Source organism: Triturus cristatus, chromosome 6 (assembly GCF_964204655.1).
Source record: "Triturus cristatus chromosome 6, aTriCri1.1, whole genome shotgun sequence".
Lineage (NCBI taxonomy): Eukaryota > Metazoa > Chordata > Amphibia > Caudata > Salamandridae > Triturus > Triturus cristatus.
In genome coordinates, this window is record NC_140589.1 from 1,633,508,097 (window position 1) to 1,633,526,291 (window position 18,195).

At 45.5% G+C, this 18,195-nt stretch overlaps 1 protein-coding gene across 1 annotated transcript in view; it reads left to right on the top strand.

Moving 5' to 3' along the window:
* Window positions 1–18,195, top strand: part of LRPPRC (leucine rich pentatricopeptide repeat containing) — a 665,201-nt gene that overhangs the window by 259,846 nt on the left and 387,160 nt on the right. Inside the window, exon 14 of the mRNA XM_085612780.1 lies at window positions 16,309–16,378. Coding sequence (XP_085468906.1) covers window positions 16,309–16,378 — 70 coding nt within the window. The remainder of the gene's footprint in view (window positions 1–16,308; window positions 16,379–18,195) is intronic.

Genomic DNA, 18,195 nt, shown 5'->3' on the forward strand with positions numbered 1-18,195 from the left:
ACGGCGTCGCCGTCTCCTCCCAAGGCCCTCAATTCGACCCCAGGTAGCAGGACTGCAGGCCCCCCGTCACGATGTGGTGTTCACAGCAGAAGGGCCCCCCCCAGGTGCACTCCCGTGCGTGCGTTCTCCGTCTCCGCAGTCCACTGCGTGCCACTGGCCACACGTGGGCCCCACGCTTGAGGCCTCGCGTGGGGGGGGGGGGGGGGGGGGGGTGCGCCAGGAGGACACCAGGCCGCACCAGTCTGTGCTGGGTAATCCCCAATGGGTGCAACGTGTTGGTCTCGGCCCTCAGAAAGCAGGAGGCAAGTGTCAAAAGGGGCCAAGAGGAACCTGCAGGGGGGGAAGGTTCCGGTACCCTCTCCTCGTGTCGGGCCCTTTCTGCAAGAGAACCCGATGTGGTTCCACTGGCCAAGGAGCGTGCAAGGAGCCTCCTCCTCAGCTACGATCCGCCGCCGGGGGCCACCAGATCGCCCTCCGCTGCACTGTGTCACGCCGTCTGCATAGCGCAAAGCAACAGCACTGCTGTGTCTGTGCTCTGGCCCCACTCCACAGGCCCCTGGTAGACTGCCGCCAGCAACCGGGCGCTCAGGAAGCCTCGTCTGGCCTTAGGTCAGGGCCGGGGGGCTCCCACCGTGCTCTGTTCACACGCTAAAAGCCGCAGCACTGCAGGAGAGGCCCCATACACGTCAGGCCAAGTCGGGCGCCGCTAACGAGCCTGCGGGCTCGCGTGATGACCTCGGCCAGGGGAGGCCGTGCTGCCAGCCCCAGGCCGGGCCCAGGTGCCCTCCCCCCGATAGGCGTCCGGGGCGAGTAGCGGGATCGGGCAGCCGATCCGGGCCCACAGAGGCAATCCAATGTAGGCACCCTCCAAGGATCCGTTAGTAGAAGAGACGGGGGCAAGCCACACTAACAGGCCCAGCGTCTCCTCGCTCTCTACGCTGAAGCCCCCGGGCTGCCAGCATCCGTTCAATCCAGCCTCTCGGGAGGTCGAAATGCCCCTCTTCTCACGACATCCAGGCGGAATATGTGACGTTACAACGCATGCCATTACATCGCAAAACTTTACCCCTACTTTCTGTCGGGGGAGCTCTGGAAGATGGAATAGATTAATTTTCTATTCCATCTCCAGTGTGTGCAACAGTAGGAAAGGTGTTGGAGTTAAATCCAACACCTTCGTCCCACTGCTGCACACCTTTTGCGTTGCAACGGCATGCAATGTAATTGCATGCGTTGTAACGGTTGTGTGGAACAGGCTGTTTCCCCCCAGGCGCTGTCCCGGGGAGCCGGGTGCTGTGGATGCCGTAGATAGTGCTGTAGGCCCGGCGTGAGCTGAGCTCTGGAACAACACGTCTGCTCACTCCGCCATCTTGGCCACGCCCCCAAGGCGTTGCATTTAACAGTCACCATGGGGAAGGAAGATGACCACCGTACCCGCCTCACATTTGAGTCCAGATGGGCCTCTAGACTGCATCATGCACACTCTGATTTTGAAAAAGAATCACATCCGCTGGAGCCCAGCTCTCTCGAAACCACGCTATTAGCTATGCAACAGAGACCGTAATCTATTGATTCTCAAGTTAGACATTCTGACTCTGAGGATGGACCACATGACCATGAAGCTGGATAAGTAAGCAACGCGCATTACTGCAGCGGAGCACCGTATATCAAATGGAGAAAATAAATCCCATGTTACTGTCACTAAATGGCTAAATATGCAAAAAGTGCTGGAGTTGATCCAGGCAAAAACGAGGATTTAGAAGCGCGCTCATGGCGTAATAACCTTTGTATTCTAGGAGTACAAGACTTTGCCAATACTGGCCAACTTGAAGATTACATAGAAACTATGCTGAAAGACCTTTTTGGGCTAGAAACACCGGCAGAATTATTAATAGTTGAGCTAGCTCACAGATCACTAGCTGCACGTCTGCCACGTGGTGCCCCTCCGAGACCCATCATAGCCAAATTATGGAACTATCGTGATCGGGACATAGTTCTCCGACTGACTAGCCAGGAGCAGAACATTAAATATCAAGGCTATGAAGAGCCACCCCGGCACAATATATGGAGTACTACTCGTGCCTGTATGGGCCTGAGAAGCTACAAATGAAGTAGAAACCGCCTTCTACCTTGATGAGATAGCAATACCGGGGCTTTCCCCAGGTCAGAGAGAATTCTTGGTACAACCACTCGCATCAGAAGTACGAGAAGCCATTTCCTCACTTCCAAATGGTAAGGTCGCATTTGGCAGTGATGCGTTGCCTGGTAAATTCCACAAGGATTTTGCGGAACTATTGGCATCTCATCTCCATGCGATGTACACAGAGGCCTATGCGAAACAAATATTGCCTCCGAGTTAGGAAGCACTCATAATAACCTTTTTTAAACTGGGCAAGAACCCAGGACGATGTGAATCATATAGACCTTTATCAATAATAAATACTGACACTAAACTATTAGCAAAAATGGTTGCTGCCAGACTCTAACCACTCCTCCCAGCATAGCTACTGCCTGACTAGTCGTGATTTTTACCGAACCGTTCTGCCGCCCAAATAGCGTGTGCAAATTATGAAGTGCTACATCAACTAGTCCCCTCTCTTAAGGCGGCAATACTGTTAGATGCCACCAAAACCTTTGATTCTAAACAGTGGGAATATATGTTCTCTGTGCTGCATCATATGGGATGCCAAGAGCTTTTTCACAGTGGATACATCGCTTGTTGTATACAGACCCAGTAGCTAGGTTACGCATCAATATCAATATATCGCCCTTGATGAATATCCACTGAGGAACGCGAGAAGGGTGCCCGATGTCGCCGATATTTGCTATAGCACTGGAACCTCTAGCATGTAGGATACAACAAAAACACGCAGAAGTGACATTGGGATTCCGCCAACGTCCACTGGACATCTCCCTATATGCAGATGATATGGTGCTGTACGTCTGTGATCCAGCTACACACCTAGCTCCCCTCATACGCGAATACATAAAATATGAAAGATACTCTGGAGTATAAATTAGGAGAAATTGACTATATTTCCCCTGACACAAAACACCTTGCCGCATGCACTTGATTTTCCCTCTTGAACGGAGCATAAAACAAGTCAAATAATTATGAATATGGATTCGTAGAGATCTCAAAATTGTTATTAGGTACTATCATGGTCAAGCTTTTTGTAGACTGGAAGACCAGTTGACACGATGGATACAGCTCCCTCTGTCCCTAGCCGACAGAATAGAGATTACGAAAATGGTCATACTGTCTTGCTTTCTATATTTATTCCTCAATATCCCTATCATTTTAACGAAAACCTTCTTTAACACCCTGAGATCCAATCTGACAACACTCGCCTGGGCAGGGAAACAGTCCGGATGTAGCTAGGAAACACTCACCAGATCATCGGCGCAAGGGGTATTTTGCACCCAGATCTTTATTTGTGCTATTTATGTGCACAGGCACATTATGCTCACTACTAGTATTTCCCCACAACATACTTGCCACACATAGCGATAGAAAATGACAATGTACACCCAATACCACTTAGGGCTATCTTGCCTTATGTATGATCGAAGTCCCTAGATCAGAGATTAGCACAATAAACAGTACAGCAAGAGCCTGGCAGGAATTGTGCAAATGAGCAGGGAGACTTTTAATTAATGCCCCGGCGCTGTCCCTGTCACATCACCCAGCCATTTGAGTCATTCAAGAACGTAAAGCACTTACCTTATTGGCAGAAGCGAAGTTGGTGATGATTGGTGATGTTTTCCAAGAAGGAAAGTTGATATCACTAGAAGCCATTGTACTTGCACATCATACTATTCCACTCCTGGAGTTTATCGCCGGCTCCGAGAGTCTCTGAAAACATTGTGTCCACAATTTCAAGATGCACCACTCACACTGGGACCGTTACAAAATATGCTTACTGGTAGCTCACGTAAACGCTTAATTACCAGACTACACACTACAACACGAGATGCCTCCCCCCTCCCTTCAGACTAGAATGGTAGTACTAGACCCCCCACTATCCTTGGAAGATTTGGAGTTTTGCTGCACCCTCTCAGGCTGTCTAATGGCCAACTGTAACTTAAGAATAATACACTTCAAATACTTACAGCAGCTATACTATACTGCACTACAATTACTAAGATATTGGTTGGGTGAGACTGCACAATGTACACGTTGTGGCAGGCCTGACGTGGATTTCATGCATCAGACCTGGTCCTGTGCTTCAGTGCAGTGTTCCTGGACTATGTTGACTCTGGCCTCAATGGATTCGATGATGGAACTTGTGGGCTGCCAGGGGTGTGGAATTTAATGATATATCTACTTGTCCATGGGGCAGGTTGGTTTATAAATCTACTTGTCCTGTAACAAAATCCACTTGTCTCTTTTGTGCCATGTAATGCGGCGACAAATTATGGTAGCAATGTCATTATATAAGAGCTCTGATATAGCCTCTCTGATTATGCCAGGGCTCATACCATTGTAGGGTATGAATACTAGCCAGTCCCTTATGTTGACACGTTTCGCGAGTCTACATACTGGGGCTGAAGGTACCGGCTAGCAATAGTTCCACGGTTGGCATGCCCTTTTGAGTCTGTGCAAACCTACATACTTGTATGTTTTAAGGGTTTTCACCAACTCTTCTCTAATCGTTTCCCATACTGAGAAAGGTTGGAACTTTACTCCTGACAATGGCAGATGTGAAACCTCTTCCTGGGTTGGGAAAAAAGTGGTTGGCGAGAAAGTGAACTTGCAAACATTCACTTTCGCATGAGCAAATTGACACATGAATATTTGCTCATGCTAAAATACATATTTTCTAGGAGTGCCGTTTCTTGGCCTTCTTTTGTAAATTCTTGTGAATTCACAAAAGTTGTATTTCTGCACTTAATGCAACGACATATACCATGGGTGCACTTCTGAAGCTTTCTTTAATAATTGGGTCCCTAATTAGGTCTGGCGTTAACCATGACCTTTTGTGTTTATTAAAATTCTGTCTCTCTCTCTCTCTCTGTGTATCGGCTGGTTTCACTAAGAGTGACACATAAACTAGATTTGCTCAGTGCCAAGGACTACTGTGTGAACTCCCACACCAATAAAGTTTTACAAAATCCATCCCGAAACAAGGCACACGTTGACTAAACCAAAAGGCTGACTACCAATTTTAGACCTGCCTGCTTTGCCAATGCTTGTTTATTTTTGTTTCTTATAAGCTTATTGAAACTAGTTACACTGATTTTCCATTATAAATATCGTTGGAAAACTAGCATACATCAACACTTTTTACCAAATGATGCTGCAAAGAAATGGTACCTAAAACTTTACAGTAGTTTAGCTAAAAGTTTTTTTGTGAACATTTTATTTTGAAAGCAAAGACTCCTAAATCTTGCTTTGAAGCTTCTGGAAATACTTGAATCTAATCAGAGAGTAGCCTCATATTGCGAAACATTGAAAACGTGTGCGCATATTTTTATGGTGGAACCACTGTTAGTAGTGCAGTCCAAGCTAACAACATTTACTTAGAGTGAGAACGCTCACCCTAATAATAAATGCTTTGCATTAATGAACCATAAATACAAGTTTGAACAGCGTTAACACATGGACACAAATATTCCTTTGGCTGAAGACAATGCCCTTCTCTGATCCATAATGTGTTACTGTAAACTGGCAGCCAAAGGGTTTGTGCTGTAGGGGGTTGGGCCTACTTGTCCCAAGGACAAAATACACATTAAAACTTGTTGCTCTTGACCCCAAACAATATGTCCTGGGCGTCGGGCTATAGGAATTCCACATCCCTGGGCTGCACTCCACACTCTATGTAGAGTGTACCGTCAGCTTCCAAGAGCAAGCATCGTATGTGGCCTTTAGCCATGAAGTTTTGGATGCATGCTATATTGAGCAATATGAAGAAAGGTATTATGACGAGGCCCAGTGCAAGGTTATGAGCAATATGTTTGCTGATACCTCCAATCATATGCAGGTAATTGGTGTTCATATGAGCCCAGACATCCACTTTGTGAACCCTCTGTGATTCACTTTCCAGTTTCTTTTATGATCACACTATAGCACAAGATGGAAGCTTTTCAAAGGCTGGTACCTTAGCTGAAACATCATTACCCAACATGGAGACCTCAAAGTATTTCAGCAGCCCAATGTTTCCCTTATACTTCAGCTATAGATTCTTGTGCCACAGATGCCACCTCCACCACACCCATTGACTCCATCTCTGAGCCCCAATGCTGAGAGATAATGAGAATGAAGAGTACCTTGAGAGCAAACACGACATGGACCCTGATCAAAAGTAGGAAGTTTGAGGAAGAAGAAAAGGATGACAGTGATGTCCAGTACAAAAAGGAGTACAGGGATTTGAACATTCCTGAAAAGCTAGAATATATCCTGGTTGACAAAGCTTGGTTTCAGTCCTTGCAAAAACAATTGGCAACGAAATGTATTTAGGGGAGCAGCAATGTTTCATTTATGATTTCAAAGAACAGTCCAGGAGAAGTATGAACTTCTTCCCTATCCTAGATCATGCCTAGTTAAGGGCTGAAGCTCATGCCTAGTGCCAGCCCTGGTTCAAGCAGTGATGCCGCTCCTCAAAAAGGCAAACCAGGGCACCTAAAGCAGCATTAACATGCCTAACTAGCCACTTGAATCTAAATTTGATCTCTGCAGCAGCGGCTCAGAGATGCTCAAAGAACCTGCTCATGTGTTCCGCTCCCCCTTCAACCAGATGGCAATCGAAGATGTATTGATAACTCGGCCACAGTGTTGGTTGGATGATGGTAGCTCCCCTAAAGGTGGCAAATATACATGACCCCAATTGTGGCACAACAGTTTCACTTCTTGACCTGATGACTGAAGATCGAAGCGAGGAAGCTAGGGTCATTGTGAAGGAAGTGTCTTACACAGGGACTCAAACCCCCTATGTTTAATGGGAATCATCCCAAGCTACTGATATTATTGTATCCACATTAGCCAAGATTACATTAGCGGCCAATCCTATGCAACATTACCAACAATGAACACCTCTGTGCACCAGGCAGGGTGTGGAGTGGTAATGTTAAAATGGTTTTGTCACATTGGAATGTCTTTAGATAGGTATTACAGAATAGCCGTAGGTGCCATGTTTGTAGCACCAAGGTAATCATGTCTCCTCAATGCCACATGATTCATTTTTCATATATCCGCTTTAAAAATTTGTTTAAAAAGTCAACTAATTTTCTTCAAACAGCAGCTTATGAGTTCTGAAAATACACATGTTCGAGGCATATGAGCTGCAGATTGTACACTTAGCATAGATCGCCATCTGGTGTTGGGCCCGGATGTTTGCAGTTTGTTTTTGTTCTTTGGACAGTCTTTGGAAGTCACGAGTTCGGTGACTCCTCCTTCGGTCCGTACTGCGCATGGGCTTCGGCTCCATCCTCAGATTGTTTTTTTCCGCCATCGGGCTCGGATGTGATACTTCGTGCTCCGGCTTCAAACTTCTACGGTTCCAGCCTCGACGGAAAATCCTCGTTCTTCGAGTTTTCTTCATCCAATCTTCATCTCTCGAAGCGGCACTTTTCTCCATCCCGTACATCGGCACCGGCCTTCGGGCCCTCCTCGACTCCGGTCACGGCCGATGGAAAGGACTCCGTTCAAAAAGTGCCCAAAATGTGGGTCTAATTTCCCAACACCGACCTCCATCAGGTGTGTAACCTTTGCCTCTCTCCAGAACACGAGGCTAGAGACTGCCCCGCCTGTAAGACTTTTCGATCTAAAAAGACCATCCGGGATCGAAGAGCTCGACGCACCATGGCGCACTCCTCGACCGCGGCTCCACCGGACATCTTCGGAGACGACGCCGAAGCTTCGGGGCAACTACACACCGAGCAGGAGGACGACGTCGTCAGCGCTTCCGAGGCCGACGACTCCGACGTGGAGGACATCACACCGGCGCAGCGGGTCGTGAGTACTGTACCCCCTCCCACTCCCACGCCCAAAACCAAAGAGACTCCGGTTACACCCTCGCCTGCAGGCCTGGGCAAAACCAAGCACACAGCTTCTATCACCCCACCTTCGGGCCCGGTGTCGAAGCCTCAGAAGTCTCACGGCAGCTCGGGCTCGAGCCAGCTGACGCCTGGTGCCGAAAAACACCATCCGGCACCGAAGAAAGTGATACCCAGCTCGACTCCGAAGCCACCGGTGCCGAAGCCTGGACTCTCGGTGCCGACCAAACACAAACACAAATCTGTCGGCACCGACGCTCCGGCGCCGAAAACTCCTTCGACGCCGAAAAAACCGGAGGCTCCAAAAAAGCATGGCGCACAGAAACCATCGAAACCATCTGCGCCAGCGGACGATTTGGCGCCACTGGATCTGTTTACACCAGACCCTTTGCAAAAGACTCTATTTAAAGATCCAAAGACTGGGCTATTGACTTTAATTATCAAGAAAAGACGCCTTGACACTCCGGCTCCTCCTCCACCACCCAAGCGGAAGGACTCTGCTACTTCTCCCCTCAGAGTGCCCTCCCCACTTACCTCCTCCTCTGCCTCCTCCACCTCCTCCACCCCCTGCCCCTCCCAGGTCTCTGCCACCCTTACCTCATCACTCCCCGACCCCGTCCCCAGATCCGGATGACGGGGATCCAGATTATGACCCGGCGGACGCCCCAATGGACCCCACTCCACCGGGGACCCCAGACCCATGGGAAGACTGCCACAACCCTGACATACCTGATATGCCTCAGGACGACCTATACCCATCCAGGCCGTCTCCTCCAGAGGACTCCTTAGGGTTTCACCACTTAGTGCAGAGAGCAGCACACTACCATGGGGTGGACATGCACAGCGAACCAGTGGAAGACGACTTCCTACTGGACACTTTTGACATTCAGGACAAATCCACGTCTATTTTGCCCATGCTTAAAGGTGTCACCAAGCATGCTGCAGAGGTGTTCAAAGACCCTGTCAGGGCCAGGGTACTGAACCCTAGAATAGAAAAAAAGTACAAGGCGGCACCCACAGACCCTGCATACATTAAGGGCCTTGCTCCCTTAGATTCCCTAGTTGTCTCCACAGCTAGAAAGCGGGCTAACTCCCAGTCCTCAGGAGAAGCCCCACCGCCAGACAAGGAATCGAAACTTTTAGACGCGTCTGGCAAACGCACCGCCTCCCAATCTGCAAACATGTGGCGCATTGCAAATACACAAGCACTACTTGCGCGCTATGACAGAGCACACTACGACGAACTTGAGGCTCTTATGCAGCACCTCCCCGAAAAACACAAGCGCAAGGCTCATGACCTGATACAGGAGGGTAAACTAATTACAAACACCTCCATTAAGTGTGCCCTCGATGCAGCCGACACTGCTTCTAGAGCCATAAATACCAGTGTCCTGCTTCGTCGTCATGCCTGGCTCAGGATCTCAGGGTTCAAGCCTGAAGTCCAGGCGTCCATACTAAATCACCCTTTTGACCAACAAACTCTCTTTGGGCCAAAGGTGGACGAAGCGTTGGAAAAGATGAAAAAGGACACAGACACAGCAAAGTCTATGGGGGCACTCCAAACACAGGCCCCTAAACGTTCCTTTCGACGCTCATCCTTTCGTGGCACAGGCAGAGGCTTCTCCACCGATAGCGCCTCTACCTCCTACAAGTCCCCTCCTCAAAATACCTTTTCAAAGGGCAACCAAAGGGGTGGTTACAGAGGCAACAACAATAAGGGCAGAGGCAAAACTAACACCACCCGTTCCGCAACCCCGCCCGCACAATGACTTCCCTTCCCTCCCCCCAGACCATCCCACTCCGGTCGGGGGCAGACTACAACAATTTATCCACGCATGGGAATCCATAACATCGGACAAATGGGTGAACCAAATTATTCGGTCAGGGTACTGTCTCGAGCTAACATCTACCCCACCCAATATCCCACCACGACACCGTCCAATGTCTCAAGAACATTCCACACTGCTCAAACAGGAGGTGCTCTCCCTCCTCCAAAAACACGCTATAGAGCAGGTCCCCGTCCATCAGCAAAATCTAGGGGTCTACTCCCTGTATTTCCTTATACCAAAGAAAGACGGGACCCTGAGACCCATTCTGGACCTCCGGCCTCTAAATGCGTACATACATTCAGACCATTTCCACATGGTTACCCTACAACAAGTCCTCCCGCTCCTCTGTCAGGGAGACTTTCTCACTACCTTGGATTTCAAGGACGCATACTTTCACATTCCAATACACCCTTCTCACAGGAAGTACCTCAGGTTCGTGGTGGACGGTCAGCATTACTAATTCACGGTTCTCCCCTTCGGGGTCACCACCGCACCACGGGTGTTTACCAAATGCCTAGCAGTTGTAGCAGCACACCTCAGGCGTCAACAAATTCACGTCTTCCCTTATCTAGACGACTGGCTAATAAAAGCCGCGTCCTACAATCAATGTGTGCAACATACCAACAGCACCATTCAACTACTCCACCGGCTAGGCTTCACGGTGAACTACCAAAAGTCCCACCTCTTACCATCTCACACAAAGCAATATCTCGGGGCAACTATAGACACCTCCAAAGGTATTGCCTATCCAAATTCAGCCAGAATCGCAAGCATACAAGCCTTGCGCAAAACATTCCTTCCTCAACACTCTCTTCCAGCAAGAGTGTTTATGAAGCTCATAGGAATGATGGCGTCCTGCATTTTCATAGTGCCCCATGCAAGACTCCACATGCGTCCACTTCAAGAGTGCCTAGCACAACAGTGGAACCAGGCCCAAGGTCAGCTGACGGATCTGGTGTTGGTGGACGGCCGCACCCATCACTCTCTGCAGTGGTGGAACACCACAAACCTTTCCAAAGGGCGGCCGTTCTTGGACCCGGTTCCTCAGGTGATTCTAACAGCGGACGCATCGCTCTCCGGCTGGGGAGCGCACATCTTACACCTCACAATGCAAGGTCTATGGACGCCACAGCAAAAATCGCTCCACATCAACCATCTGGAGCTCTTGGCGATCTTTCTAGCCCTAAAATCCTTTCAAAAACAGATTTCGGGCAAAGCAGTCCTCAGTCGCACAGACAACATGACTGCAATGTATTATATCCAAAAACAGGGAGGGACACACTCCCCCCAGCTCTCCCGCTTAGCCCAGAGCATATGGAGATGGGCAATTCCCCAAAACATCTTTCTCCTGGCACAGCACGTTCCAGGCGTACAAAACACCGTGGCAGATCTGCTCAGCAGACAAACGAATGGCAACTGCATCCACAAGTTCTTCACCCATTCTTCCAACAGTGGGGGCATCCTCACATAGACCTCTTCGCCACCCACGAAAACAAAAAATGCCCAAGCTTCGCCGCCAGATACCCACACCCATTGTCCAAGGGCAATGCGATATGGATGAACTGGTCAGGCAGATTTGCATACGCCTTTCCACCTCTCCCGCTAATTCCATTAGTGGTAAGGAAGCTACAGCAGCACTCCCTCACACTCATTCTGGTAGCCCCAACATGGGCCAGGCAGCCGTGGTACACCACACTACTACAGCTATCGGTGGTACCACATCAAAAACTGCACCTGTCCCCATGCCTCCTAACCCAGAACCATGGAGAAATCAGGCACCCGGACCCAGCTCAGCTCAACCTTGCGATCTGGCTCCTGAAATCTTAGAATTTGGATACCTTAACCTTCCCCCTGATTGCATGAACATCATCATGGAAGCCAGACGTCCTACCACTAGAGCATGCTATGCCGCAAAGTGGAAAAGATTTGTAATTTACTGCCGTAACAATACAATCAACCCTTTAGATGCATCCATACAGCACATCATATGCTATCTGCTCCATCTTCACAGGTGTAACCTGGCATATTCATCCATACGCCTACACCTAGCAGCGATCGCTGCTTATCTACAAAACAGACAGCATTTATCACTGTTCAGAGTGCCCGCTATTAAAGCCTTTATGGAAGGCCTTAAACGAGTAATTCCTCCCAGGGCACCACCTTCCCCTGTATGGAATCTAAATGTAGTTCTTACACGGCTAATGGGTCCACTCTTCGAACCAATGCATAAATGTGAGCTACAGTTCCTCACCTGGAAAACAGCTTTTCTCGTAGCTATCACTTCCCTTAGAAGGGTTGGTGAAATACAAGCGTTCACTATACAGGAACCCTTCCTACAAATACATCACAGCAAGGTCATACGTCGTACAAATCCGAAGTTTCTGCCCAAGGTCATTTCCCCCTTCCATCTCAATCAATCGGTGGAATTACCTGTCTTCTTCTCGCAACCTCAATCTGTTGCAGAAAGGGCTTTACACACACTTTATGTTAAGAGGGCTTTGCTGTACTACATACAAAGAACGCAACCTTTCAGGAAGACTAAACAATTGTTCGTTTCCTTCTCTCCACCACATAAAGGCAACCCCATCTCTAAATCAGGGATAGCTAGGTGGATTGTAAAGTGCATACAAATTTGCTATCAAAAGGCAAAAAGAACATTATCTGTTCCACCTAAAGCCCACTCTACTAGAAAGTTAGGGGCTTCTATGGCTTTTCTAGGGAACATACCCTTAGATGACATCTGCAAAGCAGCCACATGGTCAACACCGCACACCTTCACAAAACATTACTGTGTAGACGTGCATTCCAAGCAACAAGCTAGTGTGGGCCAGGCTGTACTAAAGACACTTTTTCAAACCGCTGCAACGGATACCGGTGGTCGCCGCTAGGGTTGGGTACTGCTATATAATCTATGCTAAGTGTACAATCTGCAGCTCATATGCCTCGAACGGAATATGCTACTTACCAGTATGCATCTGTTCTTGGCATGTAGAGCTGCAGAGTTGTACACGCCCACCCGCCTCCCCGGCTACCTGTATCCGTTCCAGTCCATCTTATTTAGATACAACACACATGGGTTTCTCACTGTTATTACTACGCTCCATCATTTCCCTGTTGGCGAAAAACAATCTGAGGATGGAGCCGAAGCCCATGCGCAGTACGGACCGAAGGAGGAGTCACCGAACTCGTGACTTCCAAAGACTGTCCAAAGAACAAAAACAAACTGCAAACATCCGGGCCCAACACCAGATGGCGATCTATGCTAAGTGTACAACTCTGCAGCTCTACATGCCAAGAACAGATGCATACTGGTAAGTAGCATATTCCTTTTGGCTCAAATACACACTTTTACACAAATATTATTTGAGCCAAAGGAGTTTCTAATTTTGTAGGGTGAGCGGTACACAGGAGAACTACTTGCAGGTAGCTGGAGAGCTATCAGTAGCTCATGAGCTACTTATTGCAGAAGCCACTTTAATGCCTCAACTACATTCATTGACAAAGCAATGGCTGTCTCTAACATTAGTTTCCAGCAAATTGCAGAACTAGCAATGCTCAAAAGACCGACTTGGCTCAGGTTCAACTCTATCCGCCCCATGATGCATGCTAAAGCACTTGATATGCACTTTGATGAGATCAACACATTTGGAATTAACTTGAGAACAATACCTTGCAAATGTATGAAGACTACTTCTAATAGGACACACTTGCTAGGGACCCTGCAAAACAGATGCCCTCTTATCGCATCTTTCCATGGCTCCCGGTGTCCCCACGCTGACCGTTTTGGTTACAATCAGTACAGCAGACAGGATCGGCTGTATTTTTCCTACAGCTGGTCTAATTATAACCAAGGCTACTCTCAAGGCAGAGGCCATGGGCATCAATGCTACAACAAATTGACTGGTAAGAAAACAAGCACACCTCATTCCCGCTCCCAAGATACCACAAAGCAAGACTTGTAGTTTTTTTTATACACTGGCCATTTTATCGGAGTTAACATTTAAATGCTTCAAGGTCTAATTCAAACTTCATGTACGCCAGTAAAGCACCCATTCGACTACTGGAATATATTATGTTTAATCAGATTCTGCTAATTACAGTTGAGGACTCCTCTGCTGTTCTTAGACTAATACTTAAAGATTCTCAAAATCTCTGCATTGTCTCTTGGATCTTTACCTACATCTCTAGGAACTCTTTTAGTATATTAAAACCTCACAGACATATCCTTTCCATGTGAGGGGGCCGGAAGGTGGCCTTAATGTGCTGGAATCATTTATTCAGTATGCCCAAGGATTATTCAGTGATTTAATCCAAGATAGACATTACACAAAAAAGGCCAAAAATAAAACTTTTTCATTGTTCATCTTTTCAACAATGTCTATAGTACCACTACATGTTGTCCATACTTAAGCAATAAATTAAACCTGGTCATATATTTGTTCGTTTTATTATTGACATCTGCATGATTTCTTTCTACCATTTGTATGGCCCTAGTAGAAGGTTTGGAGCCTGGGCGCCATTTCCCTATCAAATGAGCAATTTATCATTGTCTCTTTTAAAACACATCTTTGGAAATGTATTTTCTGTCCTGGGTTGAAAGTAGGCATACGAAGACAGTGAAGGAAGCCTCTGCATGTTTAGCAAGCTGTTCGGTATTGATTATGCAAGTCCTCACTTATAATGTATAGACTGTAAGCCTGCTATGAAACATTAGGTGAAGAATTTGGGCACAAGACATCCCTCCTACCTCATAGGCCATTCTGTTTCATTTCACTTCACTGTTAACCTCTTTTGATTTCTGCAGACCTGTTTGTTGCTAGGGAAACTAGGTTGCAAATCAGCCGTCGCAGCTGAGCACACGAGATTAATTCTGCTTGTTTTGGTATTTTTATTTTGTTTAAACAAAAAAATAATTTGTCTCCATTTTGTTGTGGTAAGAGCAGAATAAACAAATGCATAATTTCATGTAAGGAATGCATTTTCTTTTGTCTACTGCAGTTATGTTCGTAGAATGATTACAAGACATTTGTAGAATGCCTCCTAAAGCAGATTACGTCCTTTAAAACACTACAGTAGCTCAAATGTACAGTGCAGAATAAGGGCTTTGCAGATTCCTGCTGTCTGCTTTTATAGACGACATAACTCAGATTTTTTTGCAAACCTCACTGTTTTTACTGATACAATTGTGAGAAAAATGCAAAGGAAATAAATATATTAAAACAATTCTACATAACCAATTGGCCACTAAATACCATACACTTTGGCACACTTGTTATTCGCTTTACAATCCTAATGCATTAACTGTCCACAACCCAGCTGCCTCCTATCACTTGTTGACTTTATTCTCGTCTTTGACACTGTACATCAATCAGCTACCTTTTAGCTAGGTTTGCGCTATAGAAATACCATGTGCAGACATGCATACATAAGACCTCACCATAAAACTGCGCTTAGTGGTTGGAAGGGTAGTGACAAGGATCACATTTTCCTTGATTGTTGTGAGATGATAATCAGGGGAACACCTGCAATTTCAGAGTTAAAGACACTGATACTGTTTAGTTAAAAGAACATAGTGCTCGACTCGCAAAGAAAGCTAGAAAATTACAAGCATCTCCACCTCCTACAAGACGTAATTTTCAGACTTTCTGTAATACACTCATGTTCACAGAAGCATGACTGTAGTGCTGTGCCATACACAGGTTCCACTCATTTTTCTGGGACGACCTTGTGACATTCCCATTGGGATCCTATTCTTACTATGTGGAGTCCTCTATAGTTTGGAACTCTCAGTGGGGAAAATGTTTGTGTAGAAAGCCATTCTCCTCCACCCTCACCCACTCTTGTGGTGATCTATACACCTTCCCTCTCTGGAAAAAGATTTACATCATCCGTGCTTAGAGTAAAAATCCTGTTGTTTGCAGGGTTAAAAGGGGAATGAGCGAAGTATGTGAATGGGTGTTCACAAACATCCAGACTTTACCTTTGCTTGGTACACCAAATTTCCCACCCCCTGAGTGCGATGTATGGGTGAAGAGAACTCTACACACGACAAAAATCTTGACATATGTAAATGGGTTTGTCGGCCAGAAATCTTTTTGCAAATTTCTGGCAGGTGTAAAACTTGTAGATTTGGTTGTATATCTATGTTTACAACCAAGTTAACCTTTGTGAATTAGGGCATTTAGTGTTTGATAGTTAACCAGGCTTATGTATTTCATTATTCTTCGAGGTTTGTTCTGCGACTACCTTATTGCTTTCAAGAGAGTGGAAATGTTTCATAAGTATTTATGCCATTCAAAATAATTTAGTTAGTCTCAGGTTCAGCAGTTAACCGGTGGGTATCACTGTTGTGCTTGTACAATGTAATGGAGATAGAGGGCACGTTTGTGGGGCAAAGGGAGGAAACCTACCATATTAGAACGGGGTAGATTACAGTAAGCTGATAAAACGATATATAATCCTAAATGGATTTTACTTTTTTTGTCAGTGTCGTCACCAAGTATGTGTCCTGTGGACGCGATTTCCTTTCGAGGCAGTCTTATAGCTGGTTTTAAAAGGTAAGTGCAGAGATATTTATATGTCTTGCCTGTCAGCAATTAACAAGTGAGTTTAAGTAAAGAATTTGTACATCCTCACAATAATACAAACGTTGTCTAAATTACGTATTAAATGTATGTGTCTACTGCATTTTGACTAGGTGTTATTTAAGCGAAGGAGTGTGGTGGTACTAAGTTCAATAACTGAACTAAAAATTTCAGGACCGCACTTGACTGTCATTTCTTTAAATTCAAACACATTGCAACATTGTTTGTGCTTTTAAGTTTTGGAATTTATATCCCTGCACTCCCAATGAAGAGATTATGCTAGTAAAATCTTCTAAATTGGATAATTTTTGCGTCTGAAACTTCATACTATGAGTCCACATGGTAGATGAGTACAAAAATAAGAATTATGTTTTGTAGCTTATCTTTTGATTTTGTTGGCTTCTTTTGAATTGGCTTACAAATGAATACTTAGTTGACCTTAAAACGAGCAGAGACATGTACTCCAGCCCCGTAGATAAAGGCTGACCCAAAAAGACTTGTTTGGTATACTGGGATTTTGAACCCTGCTGTATGTTAATTGGAGTTCACAAGAGTCTATTGTAACATTATTTTAAAATTTTTGGTTGTTTCAAACTCGCATAACTACAAGACTAAAATATTTTGGCAGTGTTAGTTTGAGGATGAATGTGTCGCAGCTATTTTAAATCTTGATCAACATTTGTTTCTGATTGTGGATGTGTCTTGTTAGGTTTATTTGAATTGTATTTTTATTCTGTTTGTTTGTTCTCTACTATTTACATGGCGAGTTATTCGCTATTCTTTTTTTATTACATCGTCCTTTTTTTTATCATCTATTGTTCATCGTTTGTTGACATATCCATGATTAACCTGGAAGCAAACTGGAGCTAAAACAGGTTTAGAAACAATTATATTCACGAGAAACATATATACAATACTTGTACTTGTGAATGTACTGAGATATTCATGACTTTGTGTCTTTGCACACTTCTGACAGCTGTTCAGGAGGATAATTGTTCACTTATTTCTGACTTATTTTCTGATGTGCTACTTATTATGATGATTTGCATGTGGCTTTCCTCCTGTATTAAGAACAATCTGTGTTTGCAGCAATGAGGTTTTGTTAATGAAAGGGAGTGTATGATCTTGTTGGCAAATCTCCCACGCGTTTGTCTTTTTTTTAATCAGTAAATTTTATTTGGAGATACATGAGAACGTTTGCTAAAACTTCAAAGATAGTGACTCAATTAGTTTCCTGGAACTGCACTAAAACACTGCCTGAGTGTTTTTAAACAGATGCGTGCTCATTTGTTCACGTTCAGCTTATTTTTGTATTAATGAGAGGAGTTGACAAATTCATCAAACGTTTATATATTTGGGAGATTATTGTGCTAATTATATAGAGAGATTAGGTACATTGAATTTATCTATAAAGCTTCATTATTTCAATGAAACTCAACAAGCTTCGATGGCAGCGTGCTGAATAATATGAAGCTAAGCTTCATTTTGGATAAAACCATTGAATTGAATATCAACTTCTGATTTACCATAAACACAAAATTTGGGGATGTACATTTTTATTGTTGCATGTGTAAATGGGAAGTGATTCTTAAATAGCACTTAGAAATTATACTTGTTAGGCTTTTACCATTAGAAACACTTAAGATCTTGTCAATACTTTGTCATCTAGGTCAAGTATACTACATCTGAGACTGTTGGTATCGGGCTAGCTTCCAAATTGCGCTCTCCAGTTAAGCCATCAAGATCAGGAAACGGTTCCTAGGTTTAGGAAGACTCGCCAGGGTGGCCGG